The following is a 21,046-nucleotide window of genomic DNA, read 5'->3' as shown; positions in this document are numbered from 1 at the left end:
CTAGTTTTGCGCACCAGCTGTTGCATATTGGCGGGAATGTGTCTGCATTTTACACGGCAGATTCCGCCTGGGCCCAACTTGGAGATTTAGGGTTTTCGGCGTTCTGCGATTTCCCAGAATGGATAAGATTGTTAAAGTTGTGGGGTTGAGTTGCATCCAATAACCCACAGGAATAGCACCACGAAGCTCCAGCACAGGAAGAGTGGCAAGTGTGAAGATGACAATCCCATCAGGCCAACCCAATTTCCTCAAAGAACTGGCAATTTTCAAGCCAAAGCCAGAGGCTTTGATGGAGTCAACAGCAGCATTTGCATCCCTTGAAACAGCAAACCAAGCCAGGGACAAAGAGGCCTAAAATATGATCCAGAAGGCGAATTTAACTGGCTTTTCCCCAGAAAGCAGCAACCTTTCGGCTTCATCAGCAGGGTCAAAGCATTTATCAGAAGAAGCTCGTATTTGGGTCAGTGGGAAAGGGGTAATTGCAATTGGAGGTCTGAAATGGGGAGAACCTTGAAGGATTGAGAATGAGAAGGTCGATTTAAGAGATTGTCTACCCTTTTGGATGAGAGGATGAAAATTGAAAGATGAAATCCCGCTGTGGGTTTTTCTGATATGGAATGTCAGTGACAAAGATGAGGCAGCCATTATTAACCCAGCAATTTGATAAGAAAAGTGTGGAACTTAGAATTGAGAAAGGTTGGTCAGTATCATCGTCGTCTTGAGGGATCAGCGTAATAGTGTTTGGGAGGTGATTTAGGAATTTAGGGTTTTTTGATTTGCGGATCGTGCAATCATGGAGGCGATGGAGGTGATCTAATGGTGCTTTCGTGACAGCAGCGGTTGGTGGCGCGGCGGAGGCTGATGGGTGGACCCGATTTGGGGGTGTGATTCGTTCTGGTAATGACAGTGGCGTCACAGCTTACGGAGGAGAATCTTGGTGGCGATGCAGCGATTTGATGGAGTAGCTCTATCCGAGGAAGTGATTCATCGAGGCCGAGTGCTCCTCTTGCGGTTTTTGTGAGATGACACTCGGCCCCACGGTGGGCGCCAAAATGTTTCGGTATACATTTTCCTGTGTGTCTCTGTTGCTCCTGGATGTCTGGGATGCTTGCATTTCTTCAACTGTTGTCCTTCGTATTCACCAAAGGAGGGGAGGTACCTGCAAAGATACTCCGACGCTCAAGTCAGATATGAGTTATGGAGCTGAAGCTCTGAAGAGAATAATTGGATATTGCTCTGAAATATTATTCAGGATCTCTAGAGCATAAAGAGAACGTACCTGGACTTTTGTCCTGTCACTGTATTTATAAGCAAAATAAAAATAACCACCTTACCTAAAAATGTGGTGAGTGGCTTTGATAAATATCTGTCTAAAATATCTAAGATATTTATGTTATTACATAAATATCCTTACTACATAACATAATAGAATAAGAGGAGTAGAATAGAAAAAAAAAAGTCTTTGATTTTAAAAAAAAAATACTCCTTATATATCTTTTAAAAAAATAACATTCTTTTTGTGTAATAAGCCAATTGGAAACCTTATTGATCCGTTGTTTACCGGGTAAACGATTAGCCTTTTGACAACGTGTTTTCACATTGACATTTTCTTACTAATCGATAGATGTTGGAAAAACTTTTTTACTCCCGACCAGATCTTCCTCTATTTATATAAAAAAAAGTAGGAGTGTTCACAATTAAACATGTTAAAAAAATATCGGATGATAAACGACTTTTATTTAGTGAATCGATGCAAAACTATACCTTGGGAATCCTATTGTCCCAAGTCACCAAGGTCGGCCACAACTTGGACGAACATGTTTGCAATCGGATAGTATAAGTCCTCAAACAAAACACGAATTTATTCGCTTGGTCCCCAACCAACATGCCAAGCATTGACCTTTCATTTATGTGCCACCACTCGTCCATCCTTTCATAGGCCAAACTTGTGGCCCAAAGGAAGGGAATGTTAATAAAGAACGTTGAACTGCAACCAAGAAGGAGGTAACAACACTCCTCGAAGACAGATTCATTAAAGAGGTTACTTACACCACATGGCTCGCTAATGAAGGTCAACGACAAATGCCGTATGTGTGTCGATTACAATGATCTCAACAAACCATCCTTAATTACACATATTCACTATCCAATATTGACGGCTTTTGCACCAAAGTAGGCAAATATGCCTCTAATATTACCAAAATGGGCAAATTCAAACCATATTACGAAAATGGGGAAGTCGTGGGGGGCCCAAACGACTTCAATTGAAGAAGTCGTGCCCCCCCTGCACGACTTCACACTGTTGATATAAACAGTGTTGAAGTCGTGCACCCCAAAAACGACTTCTGACGATGGTAATCGATTACAACGTAACGGTGATCGATTACAGAGTGTTGAAATCGTGACCACCCTACACGACGCCCGGGCGCGAGCTTCTCGCAAAAACTGGCGCCCGGCGCCCCTCTTTTAGCTGGACGAGCGTCCTCTCTTGCGTCCACAGGGCGAGCGTTCTCTTCTCTCTGGACGAGCGTCCTCTCGTGCGTCTTCGCTGGACGAGCGTCCACTTCTGCTTGCAAGACGAGCGTCCACTGCGCGTCTTTGCTGGACGAGCGTCCTCTTCTGCTCGCTTGACGAGCGTCCACTGCTCGCTCAGAGCGCAGAGTGCTTCTTGCTACACAATCAAGCTGGTAATCGATTACCGTAATCGATTACCAGTACATTTTCTGCCTGGTCACCATTTCAACACTCTGTAATCGATTACCAAATCAATGTAATCGATTACAGGACCCAGAAGTCATTTTTGGGGTGCACGACTTCAACACTGTACCTATGAACAGTGTGAAGTCGTGCAGGGGGGCACGACTTCTTCTTTTGAAGTCGTTTTGGCCCCCACGACTTCACTTTCGGTCAAATTTTGCCTATTTTGGTAATAAAGAAGGCATATTTGCCATCTTTGGTGCAAAAGCCAATATTGACCAAATGGCGTATATTCATTTTCTTTTTATTTAATTCATTTTAGTGTCTGTATTCAGTTGGATTGGTATATGAACATCTCTAACCTTAATCAAAAATAGAGACTATCTAAACCGAAGGAAAAGTTGGCTTTCTTTCTTTTAGTTCCTTTTTTACTGTATGTATTGGATTGGTTTATATGCACACCTCTAACTTCGATAAAAATGAAAAAAAAACAGACAGGGACGATAAAAATGAAAAAAATAAATAAATAAAAACAGACTTTATATCCAATCCAATGGAAAAGTTGGTTTTCTATTTTAGTTCAATTTTTTCTGTCTGAATTCATTTGGATTAGTTTGTGCACATCTCTAATTTTTATCAAAATGGAGATGTGATACTCTGTCAGCTTTCGATACTTGGCATGGCAGTGTGTTTTTCTTCTTCTGAAGTTTTCATAAGCAGCCCTCCTTCATTTTAGGGTGGAAGAGCTAATTTGAAACTTATTTGGGTATAACTTATAATATAAGCATATAGGTGTTTTGGAGAATTTATGAGATGATAGGTTCATAAGCTGTTTTTCAATTTATGACAACAAACTTCTAGAATAGCTCCTGAAAACTGATTATTCCTATTTCTTCTTCAATTGTAAGTACAACTTACACCTAAATGTTTACGTAATAAATACTTATTTATTAGGTCCTTACTTGAGTTGTTTATTGGCAAGGCAATTTTCCTAATGGTTATTGGCGCAAGTTCCAGATAGTCTCTTGTTTATGTTTATTAATTGATTAATTATTGAAAGGTACATTTATGGTTTACGTGATATTTGTTGTAGGCTCTTTTCGTATTTCTGTCTCTGCCTTTACTTTCAAAATTGAAAGGCATACCATTTGCTGAACTTCCTTCATATTTTAAAAGCGGTGCCGGTTGTTTTCTAGGTAAACCAGGTAAGATCTAATAAATTGGTAGCAATGCAATTATACATATATATCCTCACGTGGTTTTCTAGTACTTGTCTGCGTTTCTTATTACACCTTCTGTTGTTAAAACACTATCAAGATTAGTTACTATGTGTATGTATGATTATTTTCCTGGGTTTATGACCTTGAATTTTCAAAATTGCATTAATAAATAAAATAACAAGGGCAAGTTTTAATTAATGGTATGGAATTTGAAGTGGGTCTATATGTCATTGGGTTTTCTTATCTCGATGGGTAGATCTTGTGGCTATCACAAGGTTCATGTCATATTCGATACCTTACCTTTTATGTACTAGGATTATAGATGCTTTTGGTCCTTCAGGTAAAAGGCCGAATAGTATATAAGCAATGATTTAACCCCGTCTATAACTAGATTACTTGGAGTTTAGTTATTTCTAACATTTTTATATAAAACAATTAAAACTCATAATTGTAAGAAATCAATAAATTTATATATAGTTTTTGTCTTGTACCCTTTAGATGATTTTGAACCTTGGTTTAACTTTCTTTTGTGTTTAAGTTTTAATATAATGTGTATTCCTCTTCAATTTCTGGCTTAGGTTGTGATGGCGCTCCCCTACTTCCACTGCTTTACATAATTACCAATTTGGCATTCAACATATCCCTCCTTAATGCAGTAAAAACTTCTTCTGCAGTTGTATCTTCTCTTCTAGTAATGTTGTCAGGTACTCGTTATCATTGCATCTCACTCTTCTTTGTTGCATTCTAAACTATGAATCGTAAGGTCTTTTGTACCTCAGGTTTTCTTAATAGTTTTTTAGCTTACGTTTGCTTATGATTTTTGCAGTGCCCATATCTGTTTATATTCTTTCTCTACCATTACCATATCTTCCCGAGGGAACAAGCTTGAGCCCATTTTTTTTGCTTGGCTGTGGAATTCTTCTGTGTGGTCTCTTACTGTACAACACATCTCGACCTGTGAGGAACAGCTCTGAAGTGGACTGAAACCGTCCCAGTTCTGAGGATGAACTATCGGCTGGGCACCCTGCCCAAAAGAATATCAGCAGCCTCCAGGTACTACTGTTCACGGTGAAATATATTTTCTCCAACGTGCTCGAATTATACATACTCACTATCCTTGCGATTATTCTTTTGAGCCGAAAATTTGTTCGGTTTCCACTTTTGAGTGTCACTTAGTTGCTTTATGATGGCTGACTTCCTCGTTCTTCCACTGGATTATTGTAACTTAAGATTATGCATATATCTCTCATCACTTGTTCTGGTATATTTTCATGTACATTAATACATAACAGAAAATTGCATTTGACAGAAATGCAAGGTGCGAACATTTTTAAGTGATCTTTTTTAAATTCGCTTTTTAACACAATATTTAGAGTTGAGGCATGTTTATATAAATTTCAATACAAGCTCCTTCTTGGAGACTGTCACGTCCCATTAATGTATGTGCTGAGTCACCACTGTGCTGCCATAAATGCACCCACGCCCCACGTGCAGTGCCATTAAAACGCACTCACATTCCCTGACCCCTCTCTGCCATGTGTCAAATTAGAAGGTTCTGAATTTAATTTGGAAGCCAGGTGTCATTGCAGGAGGGATCGTCCGTTTGACTTGGGAAGAAAATTAAGTTTTCTGAAACACTCTTCCCTTTCCCTGCGTGCACCTTCATCTTCCTCAGAAAATCCAAACCTCCATTTTCTCCTTCTTCTCTCTAGAACCCCTCCTCTTCTCTCTTCTGTAACTCACCATTCTCTACTCCGTTCACGTTTCAGCACCGTGAGAACGACCACTGCGACGTGAGCTTCATTTTGGACCGAACCACTTCCAGTTCTGGTAAGTTTCCTTGGGCGATCGTTTCTGGATTTACTACAAACCCTGATCCAGCTGCATGCATGGGTGTAAACTCAGTTCTTTCGTTTTCTTTTTGTTAATTTTTAGTTGAAGAGTTTAAGAGGAACATTGAGAATAGAAAGCCACCTTTGGACGAGTAGAAACAACTCACTTTTAGAACGCACACTGCTAAGTCCGGGTAAGGGAAGCTTATTAGATTTAATTCATGTGATTGTGTGGTACTGCATGTGCGTTTAAGTGTTGCTTGAATGTGTGATTCATGATATTGGACTGTGCGTATATGAAAATGATTCTGAAATGATGTATGAAAATGATGTAATGTTCTAGGGTTTGATTTAATTGGAAAATGAGTTGTATGATGAGATGATGTGCGAAAATGCATGGATTTGTATAATGATTTGAGTAAATTGATGTATGAAAGCTTATACTGGAAAATTTTGTATACTGTAAGATGAGTTTGATTAATTAAGTCTATGAAAATAAACGTTCGTTATCGATACGGTCATTGACCGTTCGGTATTCATAGTGAATTCCTTGAAATAGTCGAACCCTTTCATTTGGAAAGGATTTTCCTTTGAGGACGAACGCCCTCTTATACATAATTTACGTTTGAGCGTTCGGCCAAACGTAGATCTCATGAGTGTTGTGGGAGGAATTGAGAAGCTTGAAAATCTACCATTTTACACTTAGTCAAATTGTTAAAGCATGAACTTTAAGTATTCCATATTATGAAAATTCCAAATTTCTATGATTTTGAATCAGCAAATAAGTTTAGACTCAAAAGCGTACGTCCTAAGGAGCGCTCGGTCTTATACCGAACGCTTGTCCAAATGTGTATGTAGAAAAAGGACGCTCGGTTATATACCGAACGTTCGTTCCTTCTTTAATTATCAACGAACGGTAATAGCGTTTGTCCTGAATTGAAATAGCGTTCGTCCATAAATCTAAACAGCATTCGTCCAATAGATCTAGTAACGTTCGTCCAATACCTCAGTGACGTTCGTTCAAGAATTTCATTAAACGTCTATTTTCGCCCTTGGTCATTTACTGGAGAGTTGTCTCCTGAATTAAATCTTGTCCAGTTTATTTATCCAAACAACTTGTGATTTTACCTATTCATTGGATTCGCTCAAGTGTTACTGAACTTAGATTTTTCTAAGTATTATTTGGATCTTACTAGAATTAGTTCATTTAACTGATTCAAAGGAGTCTTTCTTGATCTCACTCTTGACGTTCGTCCTCGTTATAAAGAGGATTGAACGTTCGTCTTTTTATGCAAGTGGAACAAAGAATGAAAGTGTTAATAAGAGGTTGAATTAAGATGTGTGAACACTATGAAAACTGGAATTGTGATTGTGGAATTTGAACGAGCGTTCCAGGGAGGAACGACTCTTGGTTGGAAATTGAGATTTGTAAGTATGAACGTGGTAAGCTTAGATGGTGGTTCATCCTGATATTCCGTGAGTGCTCGTTCTCAAGTAGAGAGGAGTATGTCATGTGTGGGAATGGCAGGAGGTCTAGTCCATAATTGTAACTTGGACAAAACAGACTAACCTCAGGTGGCTACTGATGAGCATTCCAGTTACCCCACCTGAGTGCACGGACGCCTTAGCTACACAGGATTCATACAGTCCGGACGGTCGGTCTAGTATCAGGATTTTTGGATGGAATTGATGTATGAATTGAATGTATATGTTGTGAATTTACTTGCTGAATTTGATAAGTATGGAATATCTGTTTGACTTGAATTAAATTCAATAAGCTTACCCTTGCATTTCCATTGTGTTGTTCGTATATGTATATCCGTCTTGTCCTTGCAATGATCATCCGTGTGGATGTGAGCAGAAGGTGATACTTCCCTGGAGCAAACACTTGAAGAGGAAATCCTGGTTGAAGAAAATCTGGTAGACGTGGAAGTGAAGGCCGAACAGTAAAGGCGTTCGGTTTTAGTTAGCTTTGTTAGGAGAGCGAGTGGCTGTGAGCGAGCGCTCTTTTACTGATTGTAAATAGTAGGACGTTCGGTCATTGTTTTGTAAACCGTTCGTCCTCACTCTTTTATGAACGCTCGTTATTTTGTGTGTATATGTAAGGCCGTTCGGCCATTTTTGCACACTGCTCTATTTAATTGTAAAACTGTTTTATCATATTAATATATGTTAATATTCTATTATATAGTTGCTGACTGTATAATTTTGGGATGTTACAGAGACAAATATAAAAAGGAAAATTGGAATTAGATTTTTTTACAAATTAAATTAGCTTATGTGGTAAGCTAAGTTATAAATTTTATAACTTTTTCCATATATTGTATCTAATTCTTTTACTTGTAACTTGTGTATAAGTTAATCTTAGTTGAAGAGAAATTAAATTTATTTATTTATTTCCTATTTTTCCATTAAGAAATGTGTAGAAAAACTTGTCCGAACAGGTATTTCAATGAAAAGCCACCCGGTTAATAATTATATATGACTTCCAAGCTAAAGTTTTGTTAGCTGCCATGTTATACAATGCAATACTTTAGGTCCAGATAGAATATGATAGGATAATAATCACCTTATCCAATTTATTGTCTTGTTATTTATCTTGCATGGTAGGTTGTCATTTCATGTATAATCTTAACTATCAGTATTACCATGATTCCTCTGTCACTATATCATGACCACAAGCAATAACCATCAAATCTAACATTACTACACTCACTCTCACCCTTTTTTTCTCATTGTCACCATAATTATTCTTATCCTCATCATTATCCTTAGGATTATCATCACTATTCTCATTATTATTAGTATTATCTCATTATTATATTAGTTTCTGTAACATCCCAAAATTATACAGTCATCAACTATATACTTAGAATAATTACACGTATTAATAATCCAAAACAGTTTTAAACGTAAAGGAACAGATTAAACAAATGGCCGAACGGCCTGTTATATAAAAATTAACGAGCGTTTACAAAAATAAGGACGAACGGTTTACAAAATAAATACCGAACGTCAAACTACAACAAACGATAAAAGAGCGCTCGCTCACAGCCGCTCGACATCCTATTTACACTAACTAAAACCGAACGCTTTTACTGTTCGGCCTTCACCTCGACGTCCACTAAGTTTTCTTCAGCAATGAGTTCTCCTTCAAGTGTTTGCTCCAAAGACATATCTCCCTCTGCTCACATCCACACGGATGATCATTGCATTTGACAAGACGGATATACATAGACAAGACAACACAAAGGAATTGCAAGGGTAAGCTTATTGAATTTAATTCAAGTCAAACATACAGTTCATACATATCAAACATATCAATTTATTCATAACACATACATTCAAATCATACATTAATTCAACCAAATCCCTGATACTAGACCGACTGTCCGGACTGTATGAAACCTGTGTAGCTAAGGCGTCCATGCACTCAGGTGGGGTAACTGGAATGCTCATCAGTATCCACCTGAGGTTAGTCTTTTTGCCAAGTTACAGTTATGGTCTAGACCTCCTGCCATTCCCACGCATGACCTACTCCTCTCTACTTGAGAACGAGCACTCACGGAATATCAGGATGGATCACCATCTAAGCTTACCACGTTCATACTACAAATATCAATATCCAGTCAAGAGTCGTTCCACCCTGGAACGCTCGTTCAAATTCCAAAATCATAATATCATATCATATATGGTTCGCACAATTTATACTTCCCTCAACATCACATTTTCATTCTTAATTACACTTCCATAAAAAGACGAACGTTATTTCACTGTTTGGACGAACGCTATTTAAGATCAGAACGAACGCTATTTAAAGACCAACGCTCGACAGAAGACGAACGCTATTAAGGATGTACGCTCGACAAGGGTCGAACACTATCAAATACAAACGCTCGACAAAAGAACGAGCGCTATCACGAACGGACGCTCGACATAAGGTCGAACGCTACCACAGGCGAACGCTCGACATAAGAACGAACGCTATCAAGAACGGACGTTCGACATAAGGTCGAACGCCACCAAAGACGAACGCTCGACAAAAGAAAGAGCGCTACTAATCGTTTGCCTTTTTGAACGAACGTTCGGTCTAAGACCGAACGCCACTTAGGACGTACGTTTTTAGATCGAGACTCTTGGCTGAATTCAAAATCATAGAAATTGGGATTTATATAAGATGAGATATTTAAAGTTTATGTTTCAATAATTTGACTAAAAGTTCACGGGGATATTATCAAAATTCTCAATTCTCACACAACACTCGTGATGTTTACGTCTGGCCGAAAGCACAACGTAAAAATATATTAGAGGGCGTTCGTTCTCAAAGGGAGTCCTTTCCAAATGAAAGGGTCCGACTAATACAAGAATTTACTGATAATACCGAACTGGTCAATGACCGTATCAATACGAACGTTCAAATTCATGCACTTTTCATATAATTCTTCTTTTACAGTAACTCATTTTCCAGTATAAACTTTCATGCATTAAATCAATCTTAACATAGTATTTTTCCATACTTCTCATGCTTTTAATCAACATCATATACTAACATTCAAATATCAAAATCATCCACGTACAACGTCACAGACCATTCATACACTCAGCATATAATTCCCAGTACATACATGCAACATTTTCATATATCATCTCAGAATCATAATCCTAAACTCCAAAGTCAAATATCATAAATCATACTTTCAAACATTACGTAACGCGCATGCAGTACAGAGATCATGTGAATTAAATTCTAACAAGCTTCCCTTACCCGGATTAAGCAGCGTGCTTTCGTTCTTCAAAAAGAACACAAGATTCCAATATACTCTTCTACCCTTAACGTTCAAAACCCCAAAACTCTTCCAACTAAAATTACAGGAAACAAATATTGGTTCAAAGACGGTGCATGCAGATTCAAAATGAAGCTTGCATGTGGAAAGTCAAGAGTAGTTGAGGACGTGAAACTTACCCGTTTCCGAATCCAAAACCGATCGGTTTGATGGGAAGCTCACGGTACAGGGATGCTTCTCACGGTGCTGAAACGTGAACGGAGCAAGGGATGGTGAGTTACCAAAGAGAGAAGAAAGAAAGGTTTTAGAGAGAGAATGGAGAATTTAGGAGATCAGAAATTTGAGGAAGAAGATGAAATGCACAGAGAAAGGAAAGAGTTTTCCAGAAAATCATTTCTTTCCCCACGCAGGACGATCGTCCAATCGTCTGCTGCCACTTGGATTCCATTAACGTTTTTAGAACGTTCCAAAATGACACTTGTCAGCATGCATGCATCGTGAACGTGAGTGCGTTTTAAATGAAGGGTGGGCGTGTCAATGGAGGTGTAAGCGTGGCAAGGTGCATTTATGAAAGTAGAGAGGTGAGTCAGCAGAAAGATTAATGGGGCGTGACAATCCCCCTAACTACAAAAATTTTCGTCCTCGAAAATTGAAGACTTACCAGGAAATAAATGAGGGTATAAGTCCTTCATGGCATCTTCAACTTCCCACGTAGAATCGCCAGTCTTGTCGTCCCACAACACTTTCACCAGTCGAACGTCCTTCCCTTTATATAATTTAGAGCGTTCGTCTTCAATGCGTATCGGCTTCATTTCTATCGCTCGGTCTTGTCGAAGACGAACGTTCTCCAGCTCCAATATGTGCGAGGGATCAGATACGTACTTCCGGAGTTGAGACACGTGAAATACCGGATGAAGGTTGGACAATTGTGGAGGTAGGGCTAGCTCGTATGCAACCGGTCCAATCCTTTTCAAAATCTGATAAGGTCCCACGAATTTAGGAGATAATTTCTTTGAACGCAACGCTCTGCCCACTCCAGTAGTTGGATTCATCCTGAGAAAAACATGATCGCCAGCTTTGAACTCCAGTGGTCGTCTTCTCCTATCGGCGTATGACTTCTGCCTGCTTCTGGACGTTCTCAATCTTTCTTGTATCAATTTCACCTTATCCGTTGTCTGTTGAACGAGCTCTGGTCCAGTCAATATGTGTTCTCCTTCTTGAAACCAACAAAGTGGCGTGCGACACTTGCGTCCGTATAGGGCTTCAAAAGGAGCCATTCCAATGCTCGACTGGAAGCTGTTGTTGTAGGTGAACTCTATTAACGGTAGTACCTCATCCCAAACGCCCATGTGATCGAGTACGCACGTCCTTAATAAATCCTCGAGCGTCTGGATTGTCCTCTCGGATTGACCGTCCGTCTGAGGATGATAAGCAGAACTCATTTGGAGTTTGCTGCCCAGCTCGCTTTGCAACGACTGCCAAAACCGAGAGGTGAACCTTGTGTCTCGGTCAGAGATGATGCTGGACGGCACTCCATGCAGACGAACGATCTCTTTGATGTAGAGCTTGGCCAAGTTGGTCATGGACATCTTCAAGTTGACCGCTAGGAAGTGAGCACTTTTGGTTAGACGATCCACTACTACCCAAATGGAATCGTGATTCTTGACCGTGCGAGGCAAGTGAGTCACGAAGTCCATTGAAATGCTGTCCCACTTCCATTCGGGAATCTCCAAAGGTTGTAGTAAACCACCCGTCTTTGATATTCAGCTTTAGCACGTTGACATGTTAGGCATGATGCCACAAAACGTGCAACGTCATTCTTCATCCCTGGCCACCAGAACGACTTCCTGAGATCTTGATACATCTTAGTCATGCCTGGATGCATGCTAAGACGGCTGTGATGACCTTCTTCTAAAATAATTCTCTTCAGCTCGCCATCATTGGGAATGCACGTACGTCCCCTGTAACGTAACATGCCGTCCGTTCCAGCGTTAAAATGCTTGGTTTGATCCGTACCGAGCGCACTAAAAATTTTCACCAATTCCTCGTCCTCTCGCTGTTTCCTCCAGATTCGGTCGAACACATCACTTGATATCCTTAAGGTGCAGCATTTAATACTGTTCGGCTCCAAATCGAACTGCAACCTCAGGTCTCGGAAACTCTCCACCAAACTTAGCTCTTTAACCATCATTACCGAGACATGAACCGCCTTTCTACTTAGAGCATCCGCCACAACGTTCGCTTTACCAGGATGATAAAGCAACTCGAACTCATAATCCTTTAGGAACTCAAGCCACCTCCGCTGTCTCATATTCAATTCTTTTTGATCAAAGAGGTACTTGAGGCTCTTATGATCACTAAAGACTTGGAAGACGGATCCATACAAGTAGTGTCTCCAAATCTTTAGAGCAAAAACGACCGCTGCTAGCTCTAGGTCGTGCGTTGGGTAATTCTTCTCATGTATCTTCAACTGCCGTGATGCATACGCCACTGCTCGTTTCTCTTGCATAAGAACGCACCCCAAACCTTGGTGAGATGCGTCACAGTAAACTTCGAAAGGTTTGGCGGTGTCCGGAATTACCAATACTGGAGCGCTCGTCAGCTTCTGCTTCAACTCTTGAAAGCTGGATTCACACCTATCGGTCCAAGCGAATGGGTGATCCTTCCTTGTCAGCTGGGTTAACGGTGCTACTATCTTAGAAAATCCTTCTATAAAACGCCTATAGTAGCCCGCGAGCCCTACAAAACTTCTAACTTCTGTAACCGAGCGTGGACTCTCCCATTCCAAGACCGCTCGTACCTTGGCCGGATCAACTGAAATTCCACCTGCAGACACAACATGACCCAAGAACTGTACTTCCTTCATCCAAAATTCACATTTAGATAATTTGGCGTACAGCTCCTTTTCTCTCAACACTCCAAGTACCACCCTTAAGTGTTCCTCATGCTCTTCACAACTCTTGGAGTAGATGAGAATATCATCAATAAACACCACCACGAACTTGTCCAAATACGGCCTGAAGATGCGGTTCATATAGTCCATGAAGACTGCTGGAGCGTTCGTCACACCGAACGGCATGACCACGTACTCATAATGTCCATAACGCGAACGGAAGGCTGTCTTCTGGATGTCTCCTTCCTTGACCCGAATCTGGTGATAGCCTGACCTCAAGTCTATCTTAGAGAAAACGCTCGCTCCATGCAACTGGTCCAGTAGATCGTCAATGCGAGGCAGTGGGTATTTATTCTTGATGGTCAGCTTATTCAACTGACGGTAATCAATACAAAGCCGAGAGCTGCCATCCTTCTTCTTCACCAATAACACGGGCGCTCCCCAAGGTGACACGCTTGGACGGATGAACCTCTTGTCCATCAACTCTTCTATTTGCTTTTTAAGCTCCACCAATTCAGCGGGTGCCATTCTATACGGTTGAACTGATATAGGGGCCGCAGTAGTTACCAAATCTATGGTAAATTCAACTTCACGAACGGGAGGCAAACCAGGCACTTCATCCGGGAAAACATCCGAGAATTCGTCCACAACCGTTCGTCCTTCAGCGTACTTATTGAACGAACGTTCACAACTCTTATCCGCCAACTCTCGGTCTTCATGCGTCATGATCAAGAAGCAACTGGCGCCCTCCATGATATCTTCTTTAACTTGACTGAGCGTCACTCCTAACTCTTCTTCACATTCCTCAGGAAAAATCAACTCCTTAGCCCCACAATCTATGAGGATGCGATTGGTATTCAGCCAATCCATTCCCAGAATCACTTCTAAGTCCTTGAGAGGCAAACATATCAAGTTTACCTTGTATCTACGCCCCTCTACTTCAACAGAACATCTGACGCACATGGTAGACGTCCTAACCTCTCCAGCAGCTGGGGTTGACACCACTAAGTCGAACTGCATCTCACTCTCGGTTAACCCCAACTTATCAACGCACGCCTTCGAGATGAAGGAGTGTGTTGCCCCAGAATCATACAACACACAGCAAGGAATTCCATGAACTAAGCAGGTACCAGTAACGAGCGTACCTGAGCTCGCTGCTTCTGCACCAGTGATCGCATATACTCGCCCTACAGCTTGGGCTCGTCCACCTCTTCCTTGCTGAGTCCTTCCAGCGTTCGGCGGCCTCATCACTGCACGTCCGCCCATATTACACTCGTTCTCCAGGTGACCGTTTCTTCTACAACGAGTGCAATATTTCCCTCCAACCAATTGAGGGCATGATGATCTAAAGTGAGGTCCTCCGCACTGAAAACATCTGATCGGCCCTTGTTGATTTGCTTGTCCAGCAACTACCATAGTTTGTGAACCACTCGACTGGGCTGGACGAGCGTATGGGGTCCGGTTCCGATTCACATTAGGTCTTGACATAACTGGTCCTCTCGACGCCTGTTGTTTCTTATGTTGTTCCACCTCAGCCATATTTTTCTCAAGTACTTTAGCCCTTTCAACCATGGCTGGGAACGTCCGGATACATAGACTGGAAATCAACACCTTGAGATCACTTCTTAATCCATTCTCGAATTTTCTACACTGCCACACTTCACTTGTGGCCATAGTATTGAATCTGACGAGATGTTTGAATTTGTTGGTGTACTCCGAGACGGACATATTTCCTTGAACCAATTGTAAGAATTCCACCTCCTTTGCAAACCGCACGCTGTCAGGGAAGTATTCCTCATAAAATTTGTTTCTAAATACTTCCCAGGTGATCGGTTGCTGCGCGTCCGTAAGAATAGCCCTAGCGCTCGACCACCAATGGCTCGCTTCTCCAGTCAGTAAATACTCAGCGTACGCCAACCTGTTCTCATCAGGGCATCGTTTAGCATTAAAGATCTTCTCTATATCCCTCAACCACTGATCCGCTTCGTCTGGGAGACCTTTCCCATTGAATTTAGCAGGATGGTGTTGGAGAAAACTCTCCAAGCTCCATTCGGCAGTAGGCGGGGCAGCGTTGGAAGAAGATGCTCCAGGCGCACCTCTAGTTGCAGCCAAGATCTCCATCAACTGCCTCTGCGTGTTTTCAGAGTTGACACGCGAGGCCTCCAAACCTTGCATAGCAGCTTGGTTTTGCTGCATCAAGGTGGCGTTTTGCTCCAGCAATGTGGTGTTCTGTTGATGCAATCTTTCCACCACGGTTTCCAACAATCTAGCATTGCTGGACGTCTCGGACTCATTCGGTTGAGGAGGAGGAGGCAATCTAGGTGCCATTTGTTCTCTGGATACAGAGAAAACAAACGAACGTTAGTAATGTCTAAGAGTTAAAATAGTGATAACTCATTAAACATGCAATAAGCACACAGCAAAACACAGTGCACTCATAACCCTACAGTGTCCTTTATTAGAACAAAACTGCTCTGATACCAATAATGTAACATCCCAAAATTATACAGTCATCAACTATATACTTAGAATAATTACACGTATTAATAATCCAAAACAGTTTTAAACGTAAAGGAACAGATTAAACAAATGGCCGAACGGCCTGTTATATAAAAATTAACGAGCGTTTACAAAAATAAGGACGAACGGTTTACAAAATAAATACCGAACGTCAAACTACAACAAACGATAAAAGAGCGCTCGCTCACAGCCGCTCGACATCCTATTTACACTAACTAAAACCGAACGCTTTTACTGTTCGGCCTTCACCTCGACGTCCACTAAGTTTTCTTCAGCAATGAGTTCTCCTTCAAGTGTTTGCTCCAAAGACATATCTCCCTCTGCTCACATCCACACGGATGATCATTGCATTTGACAAGACGGATATACATAAACAAGACAACACAAAGGAATTGCAAGGGTAAGCTTATTGAATTTAATTCAAGTCAAACATACAGTTCATACATATCAAACATATCAATTTATTCATAACACATACATTCAAATCATACATTAATTCAACCAAATCCCTGATACTAGACCGACTGTCCGGACTGTATGAAACCTGTGTAGCTAAGGCGTCCATGCACTCAGGTGGGGTAACTGGAATGCTCATCAGTATCCACCTGAGGTTAGTCTTTTTGCCAAGTTACAGTTATGGTCTAGACCTCCTGCCATTCCCACGCATGACCTACTCCTCTCTACTTGAGAACGAGCACTCACGGAATATCAGGATGGATCACCATCTAAGCTTACCACGTTCATACTACAAATATCAATATCCAGTCAAGAGTCGTTCCACCCTGGAACGCTCGTTCAAATTCCAAAATCATAATATCATATCATATATGGTTCGCACAATTTATACTTCCCTCAACATCACATTTTCATTCTTAATTACACTTCCATAAAAAGACGAACGTTATTTCACTGTTTGGACGAACGCTATTTAAGATCAGAACGAACGCTATTTAAAGACCAACGCTCGACAGAAGACGAACGCTATTAAGGATGTACGCTCGACAAGGGTCGAACACTATCAAATACAAACGCTCGACAAAAGAACGAGCGCTATCACGAACGGACGCTCGACATAAGGTCGAACGCTACCACAGGCGAACGCTCGACATAAGAACGAACGCTATCAAGAACGGACGTTCGACATAAGGTCGAACGCCACCAAAGACGAACGCTCGACAAAAGAAAGAGCGCTACTAATCGTTTGCCTTTTTGAACGAACGTTCGGTCTAAGACCGAACGCCACTTAGGACGTACGTTTTTAGATCGAGACTCTTGGCTGAATTCAAAATCATAGAAATTGGGATTTATATAAGATGAGATATTTAAAGTTTATGTTTCAATAATTTGACTAAAAGTTCACGGGGATATTATCAAAATTCTCAATTCTCACACAACACTCGTGATGTTTACGTCTGGCCGAAAGCACAACGTAAAAATATATTAGAGGGCGTTCGTTCTCAAAGGGAGTCCTTTCCAAATGAAAGGGTCCGACTAATACAAGAATTTACTGATAATACCGAACGGTCAATGACCGTATCAATACGAACGTTCAAATTCATGCACTTTTCATATAATTCTTCTTTTACAGTAACTCATTTTCCAGTATAAACTTTCATGCATTAAATCAATCTTAACATAGTATTTTTCCATACTTCTCATGCTTTTAATCAACATCATATACTAACATTCAAATATCAAAATCATCCACGTACAACGTCACAGACCATTCATACACTCAGCATATAATTCCCAGTACATACATGCAACATTTTCATATATCATCTCAGAATCATAATCCTAAACTCCAAAGTCAAATATCATAAATCATACTTTCAAACATTACGTAACGCGCATGCAGTACAGAGATCATGTGAATTAAATTCTAACAAGCTTCCCTTACCCGGATTAAGCAGCGTGCTTTCGTTCTTCAAAAAGAACACAAGATTCCAATATACTCTTCTACCCTTAACGTTCAAAACCCCAAAACTCTTCCAACTAAAATTACAGGAAACAAATATTGGTTCAAAGACGGTGCATGCAGATTCAAAATGAAGCTTGCATGTGGAAAGTCAAGAGTAGTTGAGGACGTGAAACTTACCCGTTTCCGAATCCAAAACCGATCGGTTTGATGGGAAGCTCACGGTACAGGGATGCTTCTCACGGTGCTGAAACGTGAACGGAGCAAGGGATGGTGAGTTACCAAAGAGAGAAGAAAGAAAGGTTTTAGAGAGAGAATGGAGAATTTAGGAGATCAGAAATTTGAGGAAGAAGATGAAATGCACAGAGAAAGGAAAGAGTTTTCCAGAAAATCATTTCTTTCCCCACGCAGGACGATCGTCCAATCGTCTGCTGCCACTTGGATTCCATTAACGTTTTTAGAACGTTCCAAAATGACACTTGTCAGCATGCATGCATCGTGAACGTGAGTGCGTTTTAAATGAAGGGTGGGCGTGTCAATGGAGGTGTAAGCGTGGCAAGGTGCATTTATGAAAGTAGAGAGGTGAGTCAGCAGAAAGATTAATGGGGCGTGACAGTTTCTCACGAGGAGAATTTTCAATTGAGTCCGATTTATTATGTGATCAAATTTTCTATATATTTTTAAATTGAATGTTATTTAAGTTTTGGTTAATTAGATAATGTAGTTGTTATATTGTTTCACTATTTTGGTTCTTTATGTCTACCTGTTAAGAAATGTTAGTTATTATAATTAATTAAAAATAATATTAGTTACTTTTATATTTTCATTAAAACATGTTAAATAATGAAGTTGTAATTTTCTCTAATGATTTTCATAACCTACAAAAATCATCGTTACTATGTGTTTCTACTGAACGGGACCGGGGAACACTCCTACTACCTCCGTCCGGAAACACTCCTCCTCCGATCGGTCTTCCTCTTCTTGCCTCCTCTGCGCTCGGTATCGGTATAAATGGGTTGACCTGCAGCAAACACTCCGACGCTCAAGTCAGAATGGGCTCTCGCAAGTCTATAATTATCGAAATGAACAGAAGATTTACCTTCCCCTTTGACTTCTATTTATACAATTACAGGGAATATTATTCATTAATTTACCTTTTAATGGCTTTCAATGCTCACTTTAAATACTCGACAAGGACCGTTACCTCATTAACCACGCATTCATGAACATTTAACGGTTGTCTGCAATCTCCTTTCCTCGTGCTTACCCGATCGGTTATGTCATCAACCACCTGATCGGTGGCCTATCCTCGGTAGCCACACAAGCTGCGGTCGGCTGCTTACCCTCAGTAATAACCCACTCCACGATCGGTTGCCTACCCTTGGTAGTAACACTATGATTATTGATGTAAGTAATAACAACGGGTTTTCATCATCCAGTATGTTCTAAATTAGAGTTTTAATAAAAATCATTTATAATTTTACCTTAATCATAATATCATATTATATTAACTTCAAAATTTCACATTTATTAATACATTAACACAAATAACCAAACAAATGACAATACTAAATAACAATCAAGTCACCTAATTCAAAAATATAAAATTTTAAATATTTAACAATTTTATTTATGAAAACAATTAAAAAAAACTTTTAACTTAATTAAACTTTATATTTATCATTATAACCACCATTATTATTGCCTCCAATCTTGCAACATATTTGTGTTTTAATTATGATATACATCAAATATTAAATGTTTATCAAAATCTTATTATATGGTGTTATCTTCTCATGACTATCAAACTAACTCTTATATTTGATTATCATCTAGCACAATACGAGAAACTATTGGGTCATGTACAAAAGAACCAACCAATGGCCTAGACCCGTGAAATAACAAATTAAAAAATATATTCAGTTTAATATCTATGCATTTTTCCACTCGGACATAAAGGTAAAACCAAAAAAGACGTGCATCACATAATTGGATGTGCAATGGTAATAATAAACCAAAAAACACTATTTCATCGCTTCCAAAATCTCCAATCCACGTTCCCCATTGGGCACCAGCTAATTAGGATGGCAATAAAGTACAAAAATAAACCTACAAACATAAATCTACAAACATGAAGGAATTCCCCAATACCCAACACTAGCTTTTACATTTCCTTTGCATTCAACCTAATATTACTTCCTCCAACAGCATGCGGTGGTCAGTCTCCCATAACCCTTTAGGTCAAAATCCTAAATCTCCTCCTTCAGTGTTTCCTCTGCAAAGAAGCCAAAATTGTTAGTTCTCTGTAACAGTACAATGCAATCACGTCGGTTGATAATGCATACACTAAAAAGTCCTTTTTCAAATTAAAAGCTGTCAGACCCTGGAAAATAGCATACATTCGCTGGAGTCCGCGTGGCAGTTGGAGAGCGAGACACCTCAGCATCGCACGTGGCGACCGCAGGAAGAGACACCTCATTAACGGACGTCAGGTGTCATGCCGAGGGGAGTCGGGAATTGGTAGTGGGAAGTAGGTGTCGACTGCAGAGTGGACGTGCGTTCGGCGGGGGAAGCAAAACTGAAGTTTTCAGAAAACGCTCCACTCTCTGCATGCACCTTCCTTTTCTCGTTTCTGAAGAACCCTGTCAGACCTCGTAAATATGCACCCAGAACCCACCTGTCTAATCTCATTAAAACGCACTCAAAACCCCTCTGCGCTGAAGCCAAGTGTCAAGAAACGAGAATCTGAAATCAGATAGTGGAATGCAGGTGTCAGTAGGAGAGTGGACATTAGTGTTACGTGGGGAGAAAAATGATCTTCTGAAACCTTCTTCTCACACTCTCTGCATGCACTCATCTTCTCCAAAAATCCTGATCTTTCGAATTCTCCTTCTTCTCTCTAAGAGTTCTATCTTCTCTCTAAAGAAACTCACCCTTTCACTTATTCGATCCTCATTCAGAGACCGTAGGAGCACTCCCGGCGTCTCAAGCTTCACTTTGAACCGAACACATTTGAGTTCTGAAACTGGTAAGTTTCTTTATTCCTAGTAGTCCATTTTCTGATACATGCAAACCCAGCTCCGGTTGCATGTTGTTATCCTGTTTAAGTCTCTGTTGGTTTATTGGATGTTTGAAGTTAGTTTAAAGAAGAGTGGAACGTAAGGGTAGAAGGGAACTCAGTT

General features: G+C 40.4%; 1 protein-coding gene, 1 long non-coding RNA gene and 1 pseudogene across 2 annotated transcripts; 1 reads left to right on the top strand and 2 right to left on the bottom strand.

The window, feature by feature from the left end:
• On the bottom strand, positions 1-647 carry LOC124830865 (uncharacterized; annotated as a pseudogene).
• A 146-nt stretch (positions 648-793) lies between these two features.
• On the top strand, positions 794-5,169 carry LOC148191284 (protein CLT2, chloroplastic-like). Its single transcript, XM_088101356.1, has 5 exons — positions 794-808; positions 908-997; positions 3,791-3,902; positions 4,496-4,621; positions 4,744-5,169. Exons 1-5 carry the CDS (start codon positions 794-796, stop codon positions 4,899-4,901), a joined length of 501 nt encoding a protein of 166 aa, XP_087957482.1. The 3' UTR covers positions 4,902-5,169.
• A 10,838-nt stretch (positions 5,170-16,007) lies between these two features.
• Positions 16,008-18,470, bottom strand: LOC148191283 (uncharacterized). The gene is made up of 3 exons (XR_015783090.1): positions 18,045-18,470; positions 17,847-17,941; positions 16,008-16,266 (listed from the first exon to the last, which is right to left on the bottom strand). It is a non-coding gene; the product is annotated as an uncharacterized LOC148191283 (long non-coding RNA).
• Positions 18,471-21,046: the final 2,576 nt, after the last annotated feature.

This window comes from Vigna umbellata, chromosome 11, assembly GCF_029865625.1.
Source record: "Vigna umbellata cultivar VRB3 chromosome 11, Vumbellata_1.0, whole genome shotgun sequence".
NCBI lineage: Eukaryota > Viridiplantae > Streptophyta > Magnoliopsida > Fabales > Fabaceae > Vigna > Vigna umbellata.
This window is presented reverse-complemented; position numbering and strand designations above follow the sequence as displayed.

Bases quoted from the DNA above. Each gene is read 5' to 3' on its own strand.
- LOC148191284 (XM_088101356.1), top strand. The intron at 3,903-4,495 runs GTAAGATCTAAT...TTTCTGGCTTAG, and splicing joins TTGTTTTCTAGGTAAACCAG to GTTGTGATGGCGCTCCCCTA. The intron at 4,622-4,743 runs GTACTCGTTATC...TGATTTTTGCAG, and splicing joins TCTTCTAGTAATGTTGTCAG to TGCCCATATCTGTTTATATT.